The sequence below is a fragment of the Papaver somniferum genome, chromosome 8 (genome assembly GCF_003573695.1).
Source record: "Papaver somniferum cultivar HN1 chromosome 8, ASM357369v1, whole genome shotgun sequence".
Classification (NCBI taxonomy): Eukaryota; Viridiplantae; Streptophyta; class Magnoliopsida; order Ranunculales; family Papaveraceae; genus Papaver; species Papaver somniferum.
Genome location: NC_039365.1, coordinates 59,823,590 through 59,840,029, shown reverse-complemented (window position 1 = coordinate 59,840,029; position 16,440 = coordinate 59,823,590). Strand labels below are relative to the sequence as shown.

The 16,440-nt window shown below is 35.6% G+C and overlaps 2 protein-coding genes across 2 annotated transcripts; one reads left to right on the top strand and one right to left on the bottom strand.

The window, feature by feature from the left end:
• Nucleotides 1-2,686: 2,686 nt before the first annotated feature.
• Nucleotides 2,687-5,793, top strand: LOC113301291 (protein TIC 55, chloroplastic-like). Its single transcript, XM_026550059.1, has 4 exons — nt 2,687-3,327; nt 4,133-4,235; nt 4,330-4,807; nt 5,014-5,793. Exons 1-4 carry the CDS (start codon nt 2,867-2,869, stop codon nt 5,652-5,654), a joined length of 1,683 nt encoding a protein of 560 aa, XP_026405844.1. The 5' UTR covers nt 2,687-2,866; the 3' UTR covers nt 5,655-5,793.
• Nucleotides 5,794-6,160: 367 nt separating this feature from the next.
• On the bottom strand, nt 6,161-16,231 carry LOC113301293 (histone-lysine N-methyltransferase ASHR3-like). Its single transcript, XM_026550060.1, has 11 exons — nt 15,763-16,231; nt 13,272-13,418; nt 12,569-12,736; nt 11,445-11,471; nt 10,867-10,984; nt 10,632-10,734; nt 9,555-9,648; nt 9,364-9,442; nt 9,034-9,205; nt 8,439-8,519; nt 6,161-6,539 (listed from the first exon to the last, which is right to left on the bottom strand). Exons 1-11 carry the CDS (start codon nt 16,171-16,173, stop codon nt 6,383-6,385), a joined length of 1,557 nt encoding a protein of 518 aa, XP_026405845.1. The 5' UTR covers nt 16,174-16,231; the 3' UTR covers nt 6,161-6,382.
• Nucleotides 16,232-16,440: the final 209 nt, after the last annotated feature.

Sequence of the window (16,440 nt, the reverse complement as noted above, 5' to 3'; positions counted from 1 at the left end):
GTTACCTTTTTTGGAGTACTCATTGTGGTTGTTTTCTCGTATTGTTCTTTGTCTTTTTGATTGATCAAAGAAATCAATAGAAGAAGTTTGACAAACAAATATTTTGCAATTTCAGTTCATTACACAACCAATTTCATTGCTAAGTTTAGAAAAACAAATTTTAAGATGCAGAGCAAGGTAGTTAATATCGCGTATCGGTATCGTATCGGTCGGGTCCTATATACCTATACAAATGATAATAATTTTTACAGGCGATACATCATTTAGTGTATAATTTCAAATAATTATAAAATCATAGTAAAAAATAATAAGAATCATACACATATCTCAAATTTCCAAAATACAAGGTGGTTTATTAACCAAAGTTGTGATTGTTGTCCAATTATTCCGGTAAATCTTTTTTATTATCCTTCATATTTATCTTTTATATTTCTCTGCCTTGCAATCGAAATATGGTTTCCATCTTATATCTTACCATATAGTCATTGATTATATTATAAATATATTACGGCTTTTGAACTTCTCCAATTGACATTGTACTTGTCAGTAAAGACTAGATGAATGTTGATGAAAAATTTGTTCACGAAATTAATATTATTGGTGTACAAGTAAAACTGATATATCGGTCTGTACCAGCCTGTACAACCGATAATATCATTTCGTCTTTGTATCGCCGATATTTTTGATATCGTATAGGTATTCTCCGATATCCGATAAAAACTTATAATATCGACTTGTACAACCGATATTGATTATCTGTAGAGAAGTTAAAATTTCGATTCGTTTTTTTTTTTTCTTTTGGCTAATGTAATCAATAGAGATTGTTCTTTATACACCTTCATTTTTCAACGATGAAATTGTTCTTTTTATTATGATTTTGGTTTGATATTTTTTTAAGCATCTAATTTTTGACGGTTATGATTGATGCTCATTAGATCTACGTTTTTGACGGTTATGATTAGGTTCTTGTGTAGTAAATCAAATTTGAAAATTCAGTTATTTGAAATTACTGTTATCACCTCATTTATTTACTCAAAGGCTGAATGAGAAAACAAAATCAATGGTAAAATATGAAACTCAAAATTTGCAGCTTCAGTTACTGTTCATCTACATTGGCTAAGGGGTGTTGGCTTTATATATATAGTAATAGTAATAGATTATGCAACAAACTAATGATTTTCAAAACTTAAAAACTAGTTTTGTTGCTGATAGACCTTGATAGCAGGCCTAAACAACCCATTCCGTGTAAAGTTGCATGGATATTTCACTCATTTTGACAAAAACACGTGGAGAGTCGTTATATTTCGAAACTTGTTTTGAGGCATACTCAATATTTTTGAGGCATACTAAATGATGATGCCATCTAGTATATTCTTATAAAGGGTGTCTAAACATAGCAAAAATTACTAGGTTACCCTTTAATTACATTAATTTACTTAAATATCCTTCAATTTAATTAAGAACTTAAACTAAAATAAATTAAATTATTGAAATACGATTAATTAAATTAAAACTCTAAACTAAAACTAATCAAAACCTAGAATCAGTCGACAGGTTTCTTATTATTTCTTCTTTCTTTCTTTTTCTTTTTCCATTTTCAACAGCCGAACCCCCTCCATAAACCACCCCCCATAATGTATATTAGAAGGTATTTCACAAAAACCCATCTAGATTTTGACCATTATTGCTTAGTTTGATCGATAGAATAGGGTTTCTTTGATTATCAAAAGTTGGTTCGGCCCAAAAGTTTGCGATAAAAACGGACGAACTTAGGCATTTTCTTATTTTTTTTTGCTATGTGGAAGATCAGTTCGGCTGGAATTAGTAATTTAATTTTCAGCCGAACTAGGGCTCAACGAAGTTCGGCACATTCGACTGCTTAATGTTTTCAGCCGAACAGGTAAGCTTGGCGGAGTTTAATGCAATACAGTTCGGCTGATTTAACTTGTATAGGTTTTAAGCCGAACATCACACTGTGTGTCTCAAACTTTTTTAGTTATTGGCTAAACTATGTTCTTTAAGGCCGAACTTAGTATATACTTTAGGCGAACTTTGAATTATTAGCCGAACCTTATATCGAACAAGCCGAACTGTTCTTCCCGTGAGAAGTTTGGCTCTTATATTTCAACCGAACCAAGTATTCAACTCCGAAGAAGTTTGGAAATTTTCATTTTTTTGAGCTAAAAAAGAGAGATTAGACATCGTATACGAGTATACCTGTGTATTATTAGCAGAAGGTTCTTCATTAATGTATTCGTCCTCTGGATTTGGCTTCAAATCCCCAAATCTCAGAAACCCTTTTTTTTCACTTCTTCTTCCTCTCTCAAAAACCCACTCTTACTTAAAAATCAGATTTTTTTTCAACTAACTAACAACTTAACTTAGTCAATCATTAACAATCCTGGTTAATCATTATTATTAAAACTAATCATAATGATTAACACTAATTAAATGAGTGTAATTATGCCATTATTAAAAATGGTAGATAAGGAGTGATGATGTTTTTTATTTAGTGACCTTATTTTGGCATTATTCAGTATGCCTCAAAACACGATTCTATATTTCACTCGTTCGGACGAAAACGGTATGATTGAGCATTCTTTGATGGGTCATGGTCCACCACGATCAAGCAGCCCAGTTCTATACTTCCTCTGTGTAGTGTAGATGTTGCTGAGCTGAATCTTGAAATTTCAAAGGTAAGTTTGTGTGGACAGGAGTGATGGAACGAGAAAACTTGAACAAGTGAAACACTCGATTGTCTATACTAAACGTCTCTCATGTTTCTTCCTATATCTTTCACTGAATTCTTTCATCATATTAAATAATTGATTGATCAACCCTTGTTCCTCTGCTCTTGCAAGTAAAGATGGGTCTTCTTCAACCAATTCTATATGAAACATCTTCACTTAGCAAAACACTCTCCTACTCACACCTTATACCTCACACCTGTTTTCCCAGCACAGCAAAAAGAAGAACAGCAAAAACAGTTAGTGAACTTCGTTTATCTTCACCAAAAGATGTTCTACAACATAAGCTAAAACGACACAACTCGAAAAGATCAATTCTGTGTTCTGCATCAGTAACAGAAGTTGTTGGTGGTGGTTTATCGGCAGAAGATGAAAAGGTTCTGTTTGGATCTTCAGTTGAAGAGAAAGGTGATGGATTGAAAGTGGAGTATGATTGGGAACAGGAATGGTATCCACTCTATCTTGCAAATGATGTTCCTGAAGATTCTCCTTTAGGTCTTACAGTGTTTGACAAGCAGATTGTGTTGTATAAAGATGGCAATGGCGATTTCCAGTGCTACGAAGATCGGTGTCCTCATAGGTAACTAATAAACCGAGAAACTATTTTTCTTTTCTTTTTTTAATTTCATGTTTCTGCAATGATTTGTGAGCTGAATGATGGATATATCTGTTTATTTGAACATGAACTTTGGATTTCATTTCATTTCTTGTACCTTGCATGAATTTGGAGCTTATTTTTGAATATTTAGCTTCCTATAAATGGGCGCATATCAGCAAAGCCTTTGCGCTCCCAGTTTTACAACTTTGTATTCTCTGACTTTCTGTTTGAGAAAGACAGAAGAAGAAGTAATTTGACTGATTAATGTGCTTTTGGGTGAATTAACATGATTCCATTAAGCTTAATTAGCGAGCTAGGCAACAGAAAATAGAAATTTTGTTCCTGAAAACTTCAACGTACACATGCTTTGCAAGAGTAAGCAGTTGCTTTTGGTGATCACATATTTGTCCTCGTGAAAATTTCGTTCGGTCTGGGAACCGACACCGAATGAATTTTGAGGGATCAGACACTGCTAATTGCTTAACATAAATTTTTGACAGTAGTTGAACTTAGCAAGGTCATTCATCCTGAAACTCGAATTTGTTTCCTTCCAGAAATATTCACTTGTAGCATACATCATTAGATTGACGCCATTTTACCCACTGCTTTTACAATAACTTTGTCGTTAGGCATACATCACAAAATAAACAGTTACATGTGAAATGCATTTGCTGCTCCCCAGTATATGTATATTAGTGCATTAGTTTGGAATTATTGCTTTTGGAGAGTTTTAAACTCTATGGCCAAGTAAGTTTTGGTCTTGAAAACATTGCTGAGTTTGATTCAGATTAGCAAAACTCTCAGAAGGTCAATTGATTGATGGAAGACTTGAATGCCTCTACCATGGATGGCAATTTGAAGGAGATGGTAAATGTGTAAGGATACCTCAGGTCAGTCTTCATTCATTCATACTCCCTCTCATTCATTTCATATAATTGTGTTCAATTCTTTTGATGAAATCTTCAAAATATGTTTGGCCAAAAGCTTCCTGCCGGAGCAAAAATTCCTCGAGCAGCTTGTCTAAGAACTTATGAGGTGAAGAATTCTCAAGGAGTAATATGGGTATGGATGTCAAACAAGAAGGAACCGAACTTCGAAAAGATTCCATGGTTCGAGAACTTTGCAAGGCCTGGGTTTAAAGACGTCTCTACCATTCACGAACTTCCATATGATCACTCCATACTTCTTGAGAACCTAATGGATCCTGCCCATGTTCCAATTTCACACGATAGGACAGACTGGATGTCAAAAAGAGAAGACGCACAAGCACTCTTGTTCAAGTTGATGGAAAGAACTGACAGAGGATTTGCTGGTCAATGGGGCAGGGAACAAGATAAGGAAACTCCAAATTTCTTAAGATTCGAGGCACCATGTGTTCTTCAGAACAACAGAGAGATTGTTGGGAAAGATGGGGTCACACATTACTTCACCGGTTTATTTCTATGTCGACCTGCTGGACAAGGTAACTACATTTTGATGGCACATTATGCACAACTAATAGTTTACCTAGATTTAGTTTATGCATGAATGTTATCTTTTTTAACTAGATGTTAAGTGATTGACTAATTCATCAATAGGTCATCAGGAAATAAGAAACAGTATCAGTAGATCTTACAGGTAGATTGCATGGTTTGGGTCTTTTAAGAATTGTATAACCAAATCTTACAGGTAAATCTATGCTGATTGTGAGGTTTGGAAGGACGAAAACGTTGCTCTTGGCATCACTCTTTCCCAAATGGTACTTCCACCAGAATGCTTGTAAGGTTTTCGAGCAAGACATGGGTTTTCTATCGTCGCAAAACGAGGTTCTAATGAAGGAGAATAAACCAACAAAGGAGTTGTATCTCAATCTAAAATCCTCTGATACTTGGGTTGCAGAGTACAGGAAATGGATGGATAAAGTGGGTCATGGAATGCCTTATCACTTTGGGCATTCCACTATTTCACTACCAAAAGAACCTGCAGTGGTGGAACATGCACCTGCTGGGTTTTTTGCTAATGTTTCAGCTTCTTTACCAGCCAAGGGAGGACTTGGAATGATGCAAGCTCCGAATCTATCAAACAGATACTTTCGTCATGTGGTCCATTGCAAGAACTGTAGGAACGTCGTGAAAGCTTTTGAATTTTGGAAAAAATCTCTTTCAGCAGTGGCTGTTATTTCTGCTACAATGGCAATTTTGGTGACAGGTCGACAGTGGAAGGCATTGCTTTTGGTTTCAACAGCAATTTTCTCGGCTGCTGCTTATGCTTGCTCAAGTGCCATAGCACTGAATACAACCAACTTCATCAGGACACATAGGAGACTGTAAGCAAGAGCAATTAATTGATCATCGTGACCGAGTCATCTTTTTCGGAGCTCGTGCAAATTAGTAGATAATACCATTAAAGTGTTCCTACTTCATACACATTATTTATACAAGAGTTTTCTTGTTCTGGCCACGGCATTCAGTTTTTTTGTTTCTTATACAGCAGAAGATACAGAAATTAGCTCCATGGATTCAATTTCTTCTCCGCCCACAGCCACAATTATATCATAGAGCTACAAGAAAGCTTTGAATGAGAGCGCAATTGGCGGCCACAGGAAAACTTTAACCAAGCTGTTGTGTCTTGGTACACAATGGCCTTCTACCTCCTTGACCGTAGTACACAATTGCGCAAGCTATCGAACAGTCTCCAAGGAGGGGGCAAAGAACTCGAATGAAAAACAGAAATTAGAAGCGAGCACAATCTAAAGCATTAGTTATTTTATAAGTAAAAATAACAGTTATTTTCTTCAAAAGACCAAAATCTACACGCATCAATAAATGTTTGTGATTCTTATATCTCAAATGTTACAGGGATTGTTATTCGCCGACTATAATTGTTACATAACCCATCACGAACTTTTGGGCCGACGGGTAGGTGAGAAGTAAGAAAAAAATCTGACTTCCAATGAATGTTACCTGAATGAACCTGTTTAACAAAATAACAGGAAAAGAGACAACAGGATCTGCTCTTGCCTGCAGTATCCAGTTGAAAAGAATTGATAAGAACCAAATCAATTGCGTATAATTTCCAAGACAGTCATTGATGATCTTCTGCGTTTCGAACCCCATCTGATATCCAATTTCTTTTCCTTTCTCTTGGTCCCAAGGTATCCTTGACAGTTTTTAGAACCACACTGGCATTTCACCATGGTACCAAAGTGCACAAACCTAAAAGTACAGAAGCCAGTATTTTCAAGATCAGAAATTATAGCGGATAACATGTTCTAGTGAAGCACTCTAAATTTAACCAACATAGTGAGTAGCCATTTATCATGCAAAAGAAATTCTAGTTGCTACTTTATATAAAAGTGTCTGGGTTGAAACCATTGCTTCAAACATCTCATATTGTGCACACCCACCAGCAGAAGTAGTCAAGGCAAACCAAAGGGTGTTTGGCCAGCTTGTCTAAGGAGCCTCCTATATTGTCTTTCTGGTTATCATGTACCTAGGAAAGCAAAAAAGAAAAGAAAAAGGCAAGGCTTCTTCCCTGGGATTATTTTTGCACCATTGGCGGACTTGACCAAGAGGCAAGGGTATATCGAACAAGCATACAAGGGAAAAAAAATCATATTCAAAGGAATAGAGATATGTGGGAGCTCAAAATAGGAGAATGAAACATGAAAATAACAGAATGGTAAGGCTAATTGGCAGCAGTGAGTGGCTAACTAAAAACTCAAACGCCATCCATGATCCATCTGATAGAATATTAGAATGGCAATTTTGAAGGTATTTTCTAAAATAATGATGATAGAAACCTCAGTTGCAAACTGAAATATCACTTTTACTTGTTACTGGGGCCAACTAACAATAAACTAGAACAACAAATTCAAGGAAGACTTGAACTAGGCACAGTAGAATAAGACATTAGCACATAACTACTCCAAAGAGCTTAAGAGAGTAAAGAATCAATAATGAATTAAGGTTATTTCACATAACCCTGTGTTTTTGTTAGTGATTTGAGAGCTGAAATGTTGGGCTTCATACTTGGCTATGTATGAGTTGTTGGACTATTTGTCATTCATTAGGGACTAAGTTGTGTCACAGTCAGAGTTTAAGAAAGCGGTAAAGCTGCATATATAGGGTTCCAGAAAAGTCCAAGAGAGTTGTCTTCAGAAATTTTATCAAGGCAAGTAAAGAGCATTGCATCGCAACTTTACTCGATTCACTAGCCGACAAAGACTCATATCAAAGGCCTGCTAACGGGGGACATTTTTCAGTAAACTTGCCTATATCCAGATTCTTTATAGTTTCTCCTAGCGAGAAGTTATCAATTCCATTCAAAGCAATGTATACTATATAGTTATTGCTGGGAGTGCGCATGGTTATATGGTGATACTGCTCTGGGACAGTTTCAAAAATTGGAGCCATTTGTGTCTCTAGAGCTTTTGAACTGTAAGGTACTATCTAATGGTGTACGTAGGTCTAAGTACCAACTACTCCTATTTTAGCTAATAGGAGGCAAACTTCTGGCTCATGTTGTGCACAGTAAATGTCTCATTGATCAATTTCTATCCTTAAAGAATCTAAACATTTAGCAAATTGTAATTTCTGAGCAGCTCCAGACAGATGTTGGTCAGATTCATAATCAGCGAACAACTTACCTTAGTTTTCGATTTTTGTTTAGAAAATGACTGCCAAATGTTCAATTTGAACTATTTCTATACTACCAATGTTAGTATGTAAAGATCCACCGATTAGTTTGTGGTGAACTGTCAAGCTGATTCATCACAACAAGAGATATGAGCAAGTAGATAACCGACGTGTTTTCATAACAGACATAAGACACAGATACTCACCTAAGCATTTAAGCAACTTTCTGTTGTACTAACTACTTGGCATGTCTAGTAACTATCCTATATGGTGATTCTCAATTCATGAAAGGACAACTAAGCAATGCCATGATTTCAATCATCTTTACCCTCTTTGTAGTAAAAGTAAATAAAGCTGATCCTAAATGAAAGTAATATATTCTTTAAAAAAGATAACAAAGAAACACATGGAAGTGGTTAAACAAGTACCAGCTGCAGCAATCACGATAACCAACTAGGGTGGGGAACCAACACATACCGATAGTCATAAGTTAATGGCTCTCCAACATTTATAGACTGAGCAGCAAAAACACCCACACGCGTCTCCCCATCAACTTGCCTGTAACGAGAACCATTATGAACATAAGGTCATGATGTGAACCAATATGGACCTCAAATCCTTCATTTGAAAAGATGTTTCTACAAACAAGCATTTTAAGTATCACAGAAAACCACCTTCCAGTCTTAGAGGGACCGGCCGACAGCCAGACAAAAGTATCACCGTACTTTTTCATTAACCAATTGAATAAAAAACAAGTTGTAAATAACACGAAGTCAATTTCATTCAGCAGATTAGTATGACAGTGATTTAATATCATACATAAGGCTAGTTTGCTTCTGGCCTGTGTAAATCCGTCAGTTGGCCTAATGCTAAAATGGTTCTGAAATCTACATTAGTTTCAGAAATGTAAGTAAATACTTCCAACTTTCAAGCATAGAATTGTATACCATAACCTGAGCACTTATACTATTTTTTGTTAGTGGAAGGATATGGTTTTCCTGCAGTAGCAAGTAATGAGCAACGAAAGAGCATCATGACAGAAAATATAGGTAACAAATATAAGGGCACCAACCATTTTTCCAATTTACAGTTAGGATCACAACTGTGGTTCAGGAAACGAGAGACATTGCCCTTAAAAGTTGCATCAATTGTGAAGTCCTTGCGAATTTCACACATGTAGAAGTTCTCATCACCTCTAAATCTTATGTCCCAGAGCCTTTGTTCACATAAAGCATCATTAATTACTGAATCACAAAGAAAGCACCTTTAGCATTTTCTTACATACTAGAAAAATGCAGAAAAATACAATTGCTAACCCTGAGATTATCAACAAAGAAGCAGCTCTAAATAGTCTTTCTAAGAAGTTACAGGAATAAGCGGAAAGGAGAGGGAACCACACTACCTTCTCCAATATACTCGATAACGAAATCGCCCCGCTTAAGCGGTTCAGCTGCCTCTACTCCCCATCCACAAAACTGAGTCTGCATAAGGGTTTTTTCTTATGACTATCCAAACAGATTTGAATAATTATTCTTATATGGTAGAGATCAGGATAAAGATAACCAGTAAGCTTTAGAAGAACAGAGTTCTTACCCTGACAACTTTAATTTTTTTCTCTTTACGGAATGGTCTATTTGTGCATGCTTCTGAACAATGGCAAGACTTGGAGCAGCTGATGGATTGGCCCCTATTTGAGCAGATATTTTCGTTATGATACCCAATTCTCCATTATTTAAATAAATGATTAACCAGTGACAGATATATTCAAGGAGCTGAATCATCAAGTGTAAAACCTTCCACAAAGGCTGGACAGTAAGGTAGGGACAAAATGATGCATATTTGAAACATAAAGAATGACTCATTAACCAACGAATAACCAAATAGGAAATATTCACAAATGTATCTACTGAAAGTTGAGAAAAAAATTGTATGTATTTCCACTACAGATAAACTATTATCCTACAAAGGTGGAGGAGAAGTATATCCGTACACCGCCAGACAAGGTCCATAACTATCATCAAGTACACTACACAAATTTCACCTGACTCATAATGAAGCAATAAAATTACTAAAAACAAAAACATATCATTTGCCATGTCACTAATTGTGGACAGTTCCTTCATGTGAAGAGTGAAGGGACATCGAACATAATTGAATACTGGAACTGATTTAAAACATGGAAGGGAAAAGATGTAGGACATCATGTTACAAAACACAACGGTCGACAGGCTTGGTGTGTTTATATCCTAGTTTTTGGATTGGTATCTTATTTAGATTCACAGCGGTATGGCCCAAGACCAAGAGACATACAAAAGGTGGTTTAACATATACAGTATTATGTAAAAGTTTTCTAGAATTTTTACTTTTTCTACAAATTTGATAAATATGCAGGACCTTGATATATTATTTCTTGCACAAAAAATAGGTTGTGTAATTCAAGGTTTTACTTCATCCATGGGTCCGGAGGTGTCCTATGTCTAACTTTTGGTAATTAGTAACGTTTAAAGTTTACATATAAGTTTTCTCTGAAAGTGTTCATCAATACATGTTTTGGATTTTCTTATCTCAAATTAGTTTCAGTTGTAAGACACATTTTATAGATGCTTAAAAAAATTTGTACGTAATACCCAAGCGAGAACACCTCTTGAAAAATCACCTAGAATCACTTACCTGCAAACACACTCCTCTGAGCACATTTCATTATCAGCTTTGCAATTTGTGCATCCAATACCAGCATCAGTATCCTCACGCTTTTTCTTCACAAGGTACACATATTTTTCCTTATTAAGGGTAACACCATAAAATACATGGACAAATAAAATGAGATAATGATGAATCAGTGTTATACGAGAAGGCGCTAATCGGTGTATTCAGTAATATCAACACAAATTGTCTGATAGGATACTTCGTTTTATATGAGCATATTGAGGTGGCTCCATATTTTGCTCTATCAAGTCCTTCCACATAAGATTAATCTGAAACTCTTCTTCGATGTACGGTATAGGCAATCGCCGAAATATTTCCTAAAAAAATTGGAATAAAATGTTATCATGTGTAACTTTATGAGTGATAACATTGTAACATACTTGGGCACAGACTTGAGGAAATATTTAGTTATGCCTGCAATATGATCGAAAAATAAATTAAGAAAAAACACCCTACACAGCTCCTTTTGTGTTACTTTTTGTAAAGCACCCTCATGAGTAAAAACTACTATAGAAGCTTCTAATAAGTGAAATAAAGCTAAGACACTTTTTTGCATTTTACATTAATTACAGGTGGAGAAGAGATAAAAAAAGTATTTGCACACAAGAAACAAAACTCTTCAATCATGATTCAACCCCACAAAATTACCAAATCTTCTTAGGAACTATGTAGCACATTTCAGATATCACTTTAACATAGTGCACAGAACTTGAAGCATTTCCAAGCAAACATATAATGTATTGAATATAAGGATTACAAGTTTATAAAAACCCTGACCTCTACATCACTTGTTGGGACTTCATCCTGCTCATCCAACAAATATACGTCAGGCCTGTTATCCAACCTAACCAATGAAAACTAAGAATGAAGTAATACGTAACAAAACCCAGATTAAAAAACATTATATCAAACAACATGCACAAATAACAAGGTCAATCCACGGTATTAACAATTTCCGGCATGCAGACTTTTTTTTCCAAAATAAAACTTAGATTGCAAACTAGTGAGCTCTCAACAATCATAGCAACCATTGACTGTAAACTAGCTTCTCAAGATATGTTTTTCATAACCATCTACAGCAGAGCCACATGCATCAAAGCCTTGGAAACAGGTAGCATAACCTAGTAGCCAACAAACCATGTAAGATAGGTGACTACAATGGGCATGTTATCGTTTTCCACATGGGAGAAATAGTAAAAGAGTATGGATGGTGTTTACTAAAATCCTCTTTTTGTAGGTAGAGGTAGAGGAAATATGGACACCTCTTAGAAAGGAAACCAGACATTTTAAAAGAAGATGGTGTGATCCCATTGGTTTAAGCAGCAATTAACTCTGTACACGAAATAATGTGATATAGCATGGATGTGTTACCACAATATATATGTATATATACAAGTGTAGTGCAGACGTAGTCTGAAGTTGTACTGCAAGAACTTAGTTTTAGTACAATCATTCGTTCGTGAAACCATATGTAATACTTGCCCTGGTTTAATTTACAATAAACCTAGTTCTCTAAAAGTCCGAACTGTTAAAAAAAAGGGCATAACGATGATGTACACCACCAAAGTTTGAAAACTAGGCCCCAACAAATTTACCAACAGAGATTCAAAGTCACGTTTTCAACCTCCAAATACCCGCCTATCCAATTATCATAAGATGGAAACAGGATGAACTTATATGGCATTATGCTATCTAACAAACTGTCCTCTAACACTTTTCTCCATATAGATATTCATATCTTAAATGATTAGGTTGGTGAAAAAAATACCCATGAACATAAGTTACAAGTCTAAGCATCAAGTGGAGTAATGGTGTGAGTTTGTGTAGACTCATTGAGTATTGTTAAGAGTACAACCATCATGAATGCAAATGGAACAAGATGTAGGAAAGAAGAGATTGACCTTCTTTTCAAGACGCCAATCAGTTGGATGCCTCCAACAAACTGCTCGCCCTGGTTGACTAGTCGTTAGATAGATCACTTTATCAGGCCAGGGAGCACATTTAGGATGTGACGCCGCCAGACATCTTATGCAACGCCAGTTTTTATTCTGTTTGCAAACGAAACAAGCCTGTCCAAACAAATATGTGCATCACTTGCATGACAAGCCCCAGCAATAACAATTTTTCATAAAACATTTGTAAATGAGAAAAGCAGAGCAAACCAATGTTCAGTGCGTATTTAGCTATATATAAAATAAAAAAGACGGACAAATGAGAAAACATAGTTAGATTAACAATAAACATCAACCAATTGATCATGGGAAACTGGAATCGCCTTATTATGATCAGATAGAAAGGTTAGCAAACTTGTGGCCACAAGATCCAACAATCTTCAATACTTAGTCCTCCTGTACAAGGTAATTCTAAGAAAAAATGTCCATTTGGCAACATATCCAAGACAAGATCGGCTTAACAAGGAAGAACAAAATCATATGAAAATGTGAAATCAAGGAAGAACTAAATCATATGAAAGTGTGAAATCAATGTAGTCTAAAAGTACACTAAATTTATATCTAGAATGAAGTATGAAATATATAAGTAAGAAAAAATAATGGAAACGTAGATAATAAGGCAAAAACTTCAACAAAGATAAAGGATTTGTACATGATGGGGGCACTTGAAATTGTTTGAAGTTGAGAATCCAAGTATTTCCCTAACGCACGTTTCATGATATGATTCTTGACAACCTCGGACACTGCATACTGTTTTTTCCCCAGAATAGATAAAATCGTTGCATGCGCGACATTCATCCTGAAACAAGTGTAAAAACACATATTATAACTACAAGGATTTAGCAATTCTCAATAATGCATGAAATCTTTTATGATGCTGACACTCTTTTTCTGCCTATGAACTAACATAGTCCAAGCAGCTAGCCATGTGTCAGTGTTTGTGTTTGTGTGAGAGAGAGAGAGAGAGAGCAGTTGATGAGAAACAAATGAAGAAAATAACTCTAAGCTACCTTTTATTTGAACTGTAAGTCTCTAACAAATTAAATATAGTAATAAGCTAATAACAACTGATAGCAGATCGAAGTAATCAGTGCAGTGGTACCAAATTCTAGAACCACTACACCATTGTATAACGTGTTTTAGTTCTCTCGTACTGGTCTAGGGCACTCTAGTAAAACGATACTCAAAGCTTTGCATTCCAATTGTTTGCCTCACTTATTCTAAAACAATACGCCCTTAAAATGATCAACGGGTAAATCAGATAATTATTTCTTCATGCTTGTTTAGTTAAGGATTCGGGGACTAAGGTATATGTATAAATTTATGATATTAGACATATCATCCCGGAATAGAATCCCAAAGCAAACTGAATTTCAGAAACGCATTCCCGATGCTCACAAACTATTAAGAAATAATATAGGAGTCTATATTTAGGAGATATACACTTTAAGGAGTTTGAGTTATATTAGGAAAGTGTCTATGTTTAGAGTTTGATCTTAGGTAGGAAAGTGCCTTGAGTGGTCGTCAAGTTTGTGAACAATATAAATAGGCTGTTAAGCCATAAGAATTATACACCAAGAATTATTATCAATGTAGTCTTTTAATGCTTCCGCGTTTATGCTCTCCTCTCTCTTGCTCGATCCTTAAAACTATGATTGGGACCGTAATGTCCTAAAACTTCCGAAGGGGACCGTAATGTCCTTAAACTACGAAGAGGACCGTAATGTCCTAAAACTATGATTGGGACCGTAATGTCCTAAAACTTCCGAAGAGGACCGAAACGTCCTTAAACTACGAAGATGGGACCGTAATGTCCTTAAACTACGAAGAGGACCGAAATGTCCTTAAGCTACGAATAGGGGACCGAAACGTCCTTAAACTACGAAGGGGACCGAAACGTCCTTAAACTACGAAGATGGGACCGTAATGTCCTTAAACTTCCGAAGATGGGACCGTAATGTCCTTAAACTTCCATTGGGACCGTAATGTCCTTAAACTTACGAAGGGGACCGAAACGTCCTTAAACTACGAAGAGGACCGAAAGATGTCCTTAAACTAAGAAGATGGGACCGAAATTTCCTTAAACTACGAAGGGGACCGAAACGTCCTTAAACTACGATCTGAAGATTTTTTTTTCACAAAAGTGTTGAAAAAAAAAAGAAGAAAAATGAAGTTAAATTTCTTTTGTCCAAGATGGGCATTCGTGATCTACATGCTCCATCTTGAGGGAGGGTATTAGGAAATAATATATGAGTCTATATTTAGGAGATATACACTTTAAGGAGTTTGAGTTATATTAGGAAAGTGTCTATGTTTAGAGTTTGATCTTAGGTAGAAAAGTGCCTTGAGTGGTCGTCAAGTTTGTGAACAATATAAATAGGCTGTTAAGCCATAAGAATTATACACCAAGAATTATTATCAATGTAGTCTTTTAATACTTCCGCGTTTATGCTCTCCTCTCTCTTGCTCGATCCTTAACACAAACTAATGTACCTCATAGGCGCGTACATCATTTCGCACTGGATCAGACAGCGCATTTTGACCCAGTGCATTTTGATTCTCTTTTCAAAGGAACCCTTGACAAGTTACCATAATTGCTGATTTTTACACATATAATGGTATCCGATTATCTAGTCGTTCAGAAATCAAACCGATAAAGAATGCAATTAAGCTACAACATAGGCTGTCATGTTCTGTGAAACATCTAAAACAAACTGTAAGACCAAATTATTCACCAAATATTTGAGGATAGTGTTGCATATGATAAATTAAACTAATATTAGGTAATCTACGTGAAACAGCCAATGTAGGTGTCTAGAGAAATTTACAGGCACTTAATGAAATAAATCAGTAATCCCTCTCATTCGTAGCTTTTTAAGCATCCATTTCACAGTGATTCGTTTTTCAATATGCTTTCCTATGAGTTATGACTATCTTGAAACCCATTTAGAAAACCCCGCTTGGATGATTGATCTTCCAAGTAAAGATGCTAACTTTAGGCAACTACATTTCCAATAAATGCTTAGGTGCTGAATAACATACAACGCAAAAGGCTTGATAATTTACAAGAAAATAACATACAGTAGAAGAAGAATAAAAAAGATATTTATCCAAAAATCTAAAGAGAGGGATCGGGAGAGTACCATTTTGGGGGCATTAACAAGAAAGGGGAGAAAACATCGTCTTTCAGGAACTCCATATTCAATTTTCTTCTGAACCCAACTTTTCACACAATCATCCAGATTCAATTTAACAGCATCCTTTTTCTCACATCTCTTAATCATCTTTGAGCGAACAAAAACCTTAATTCCAATATTACCACTGTTACCCTTAGAAATTCCACCATTTGTACTAATCGGATTGCCTAATCGAGTACCCAAATTACTACACCAACTAGTATTCTTCTCTTGATTAAGCGTTTTCGATTCAACAGGGTAAAGAGAATCAGATGTAGAAGAATCGCAGTTGAGAGTAGAAGAAACTGGTAAGAAATTAGGGCATCTAGTAATTTGTAAAGAAGTAGACGAATCGAGAAGATTACTCACATCTAACATGATTGAAAATATAAAACAAATAAGGACCCTAACAAAGAATAGGCTCAGGGCATGTTCTTTCAATCTTTATTTTTATTTATTTTATTTTTTGGCGAGATTTGGAGCGGGAGAAGTTCTCAGAAAAAGAGTAAAGTGAAGTGAGAGAGAATTTGGGCGGGAAATGTCAAAATTCAAATGTAATTCGTACAATATTTGTCGAAATTACAGAAAAGTACCTCGATTTGGTAAAGATTACAATTCGCTTCGGGTGAATGGCAAGAGGTAACT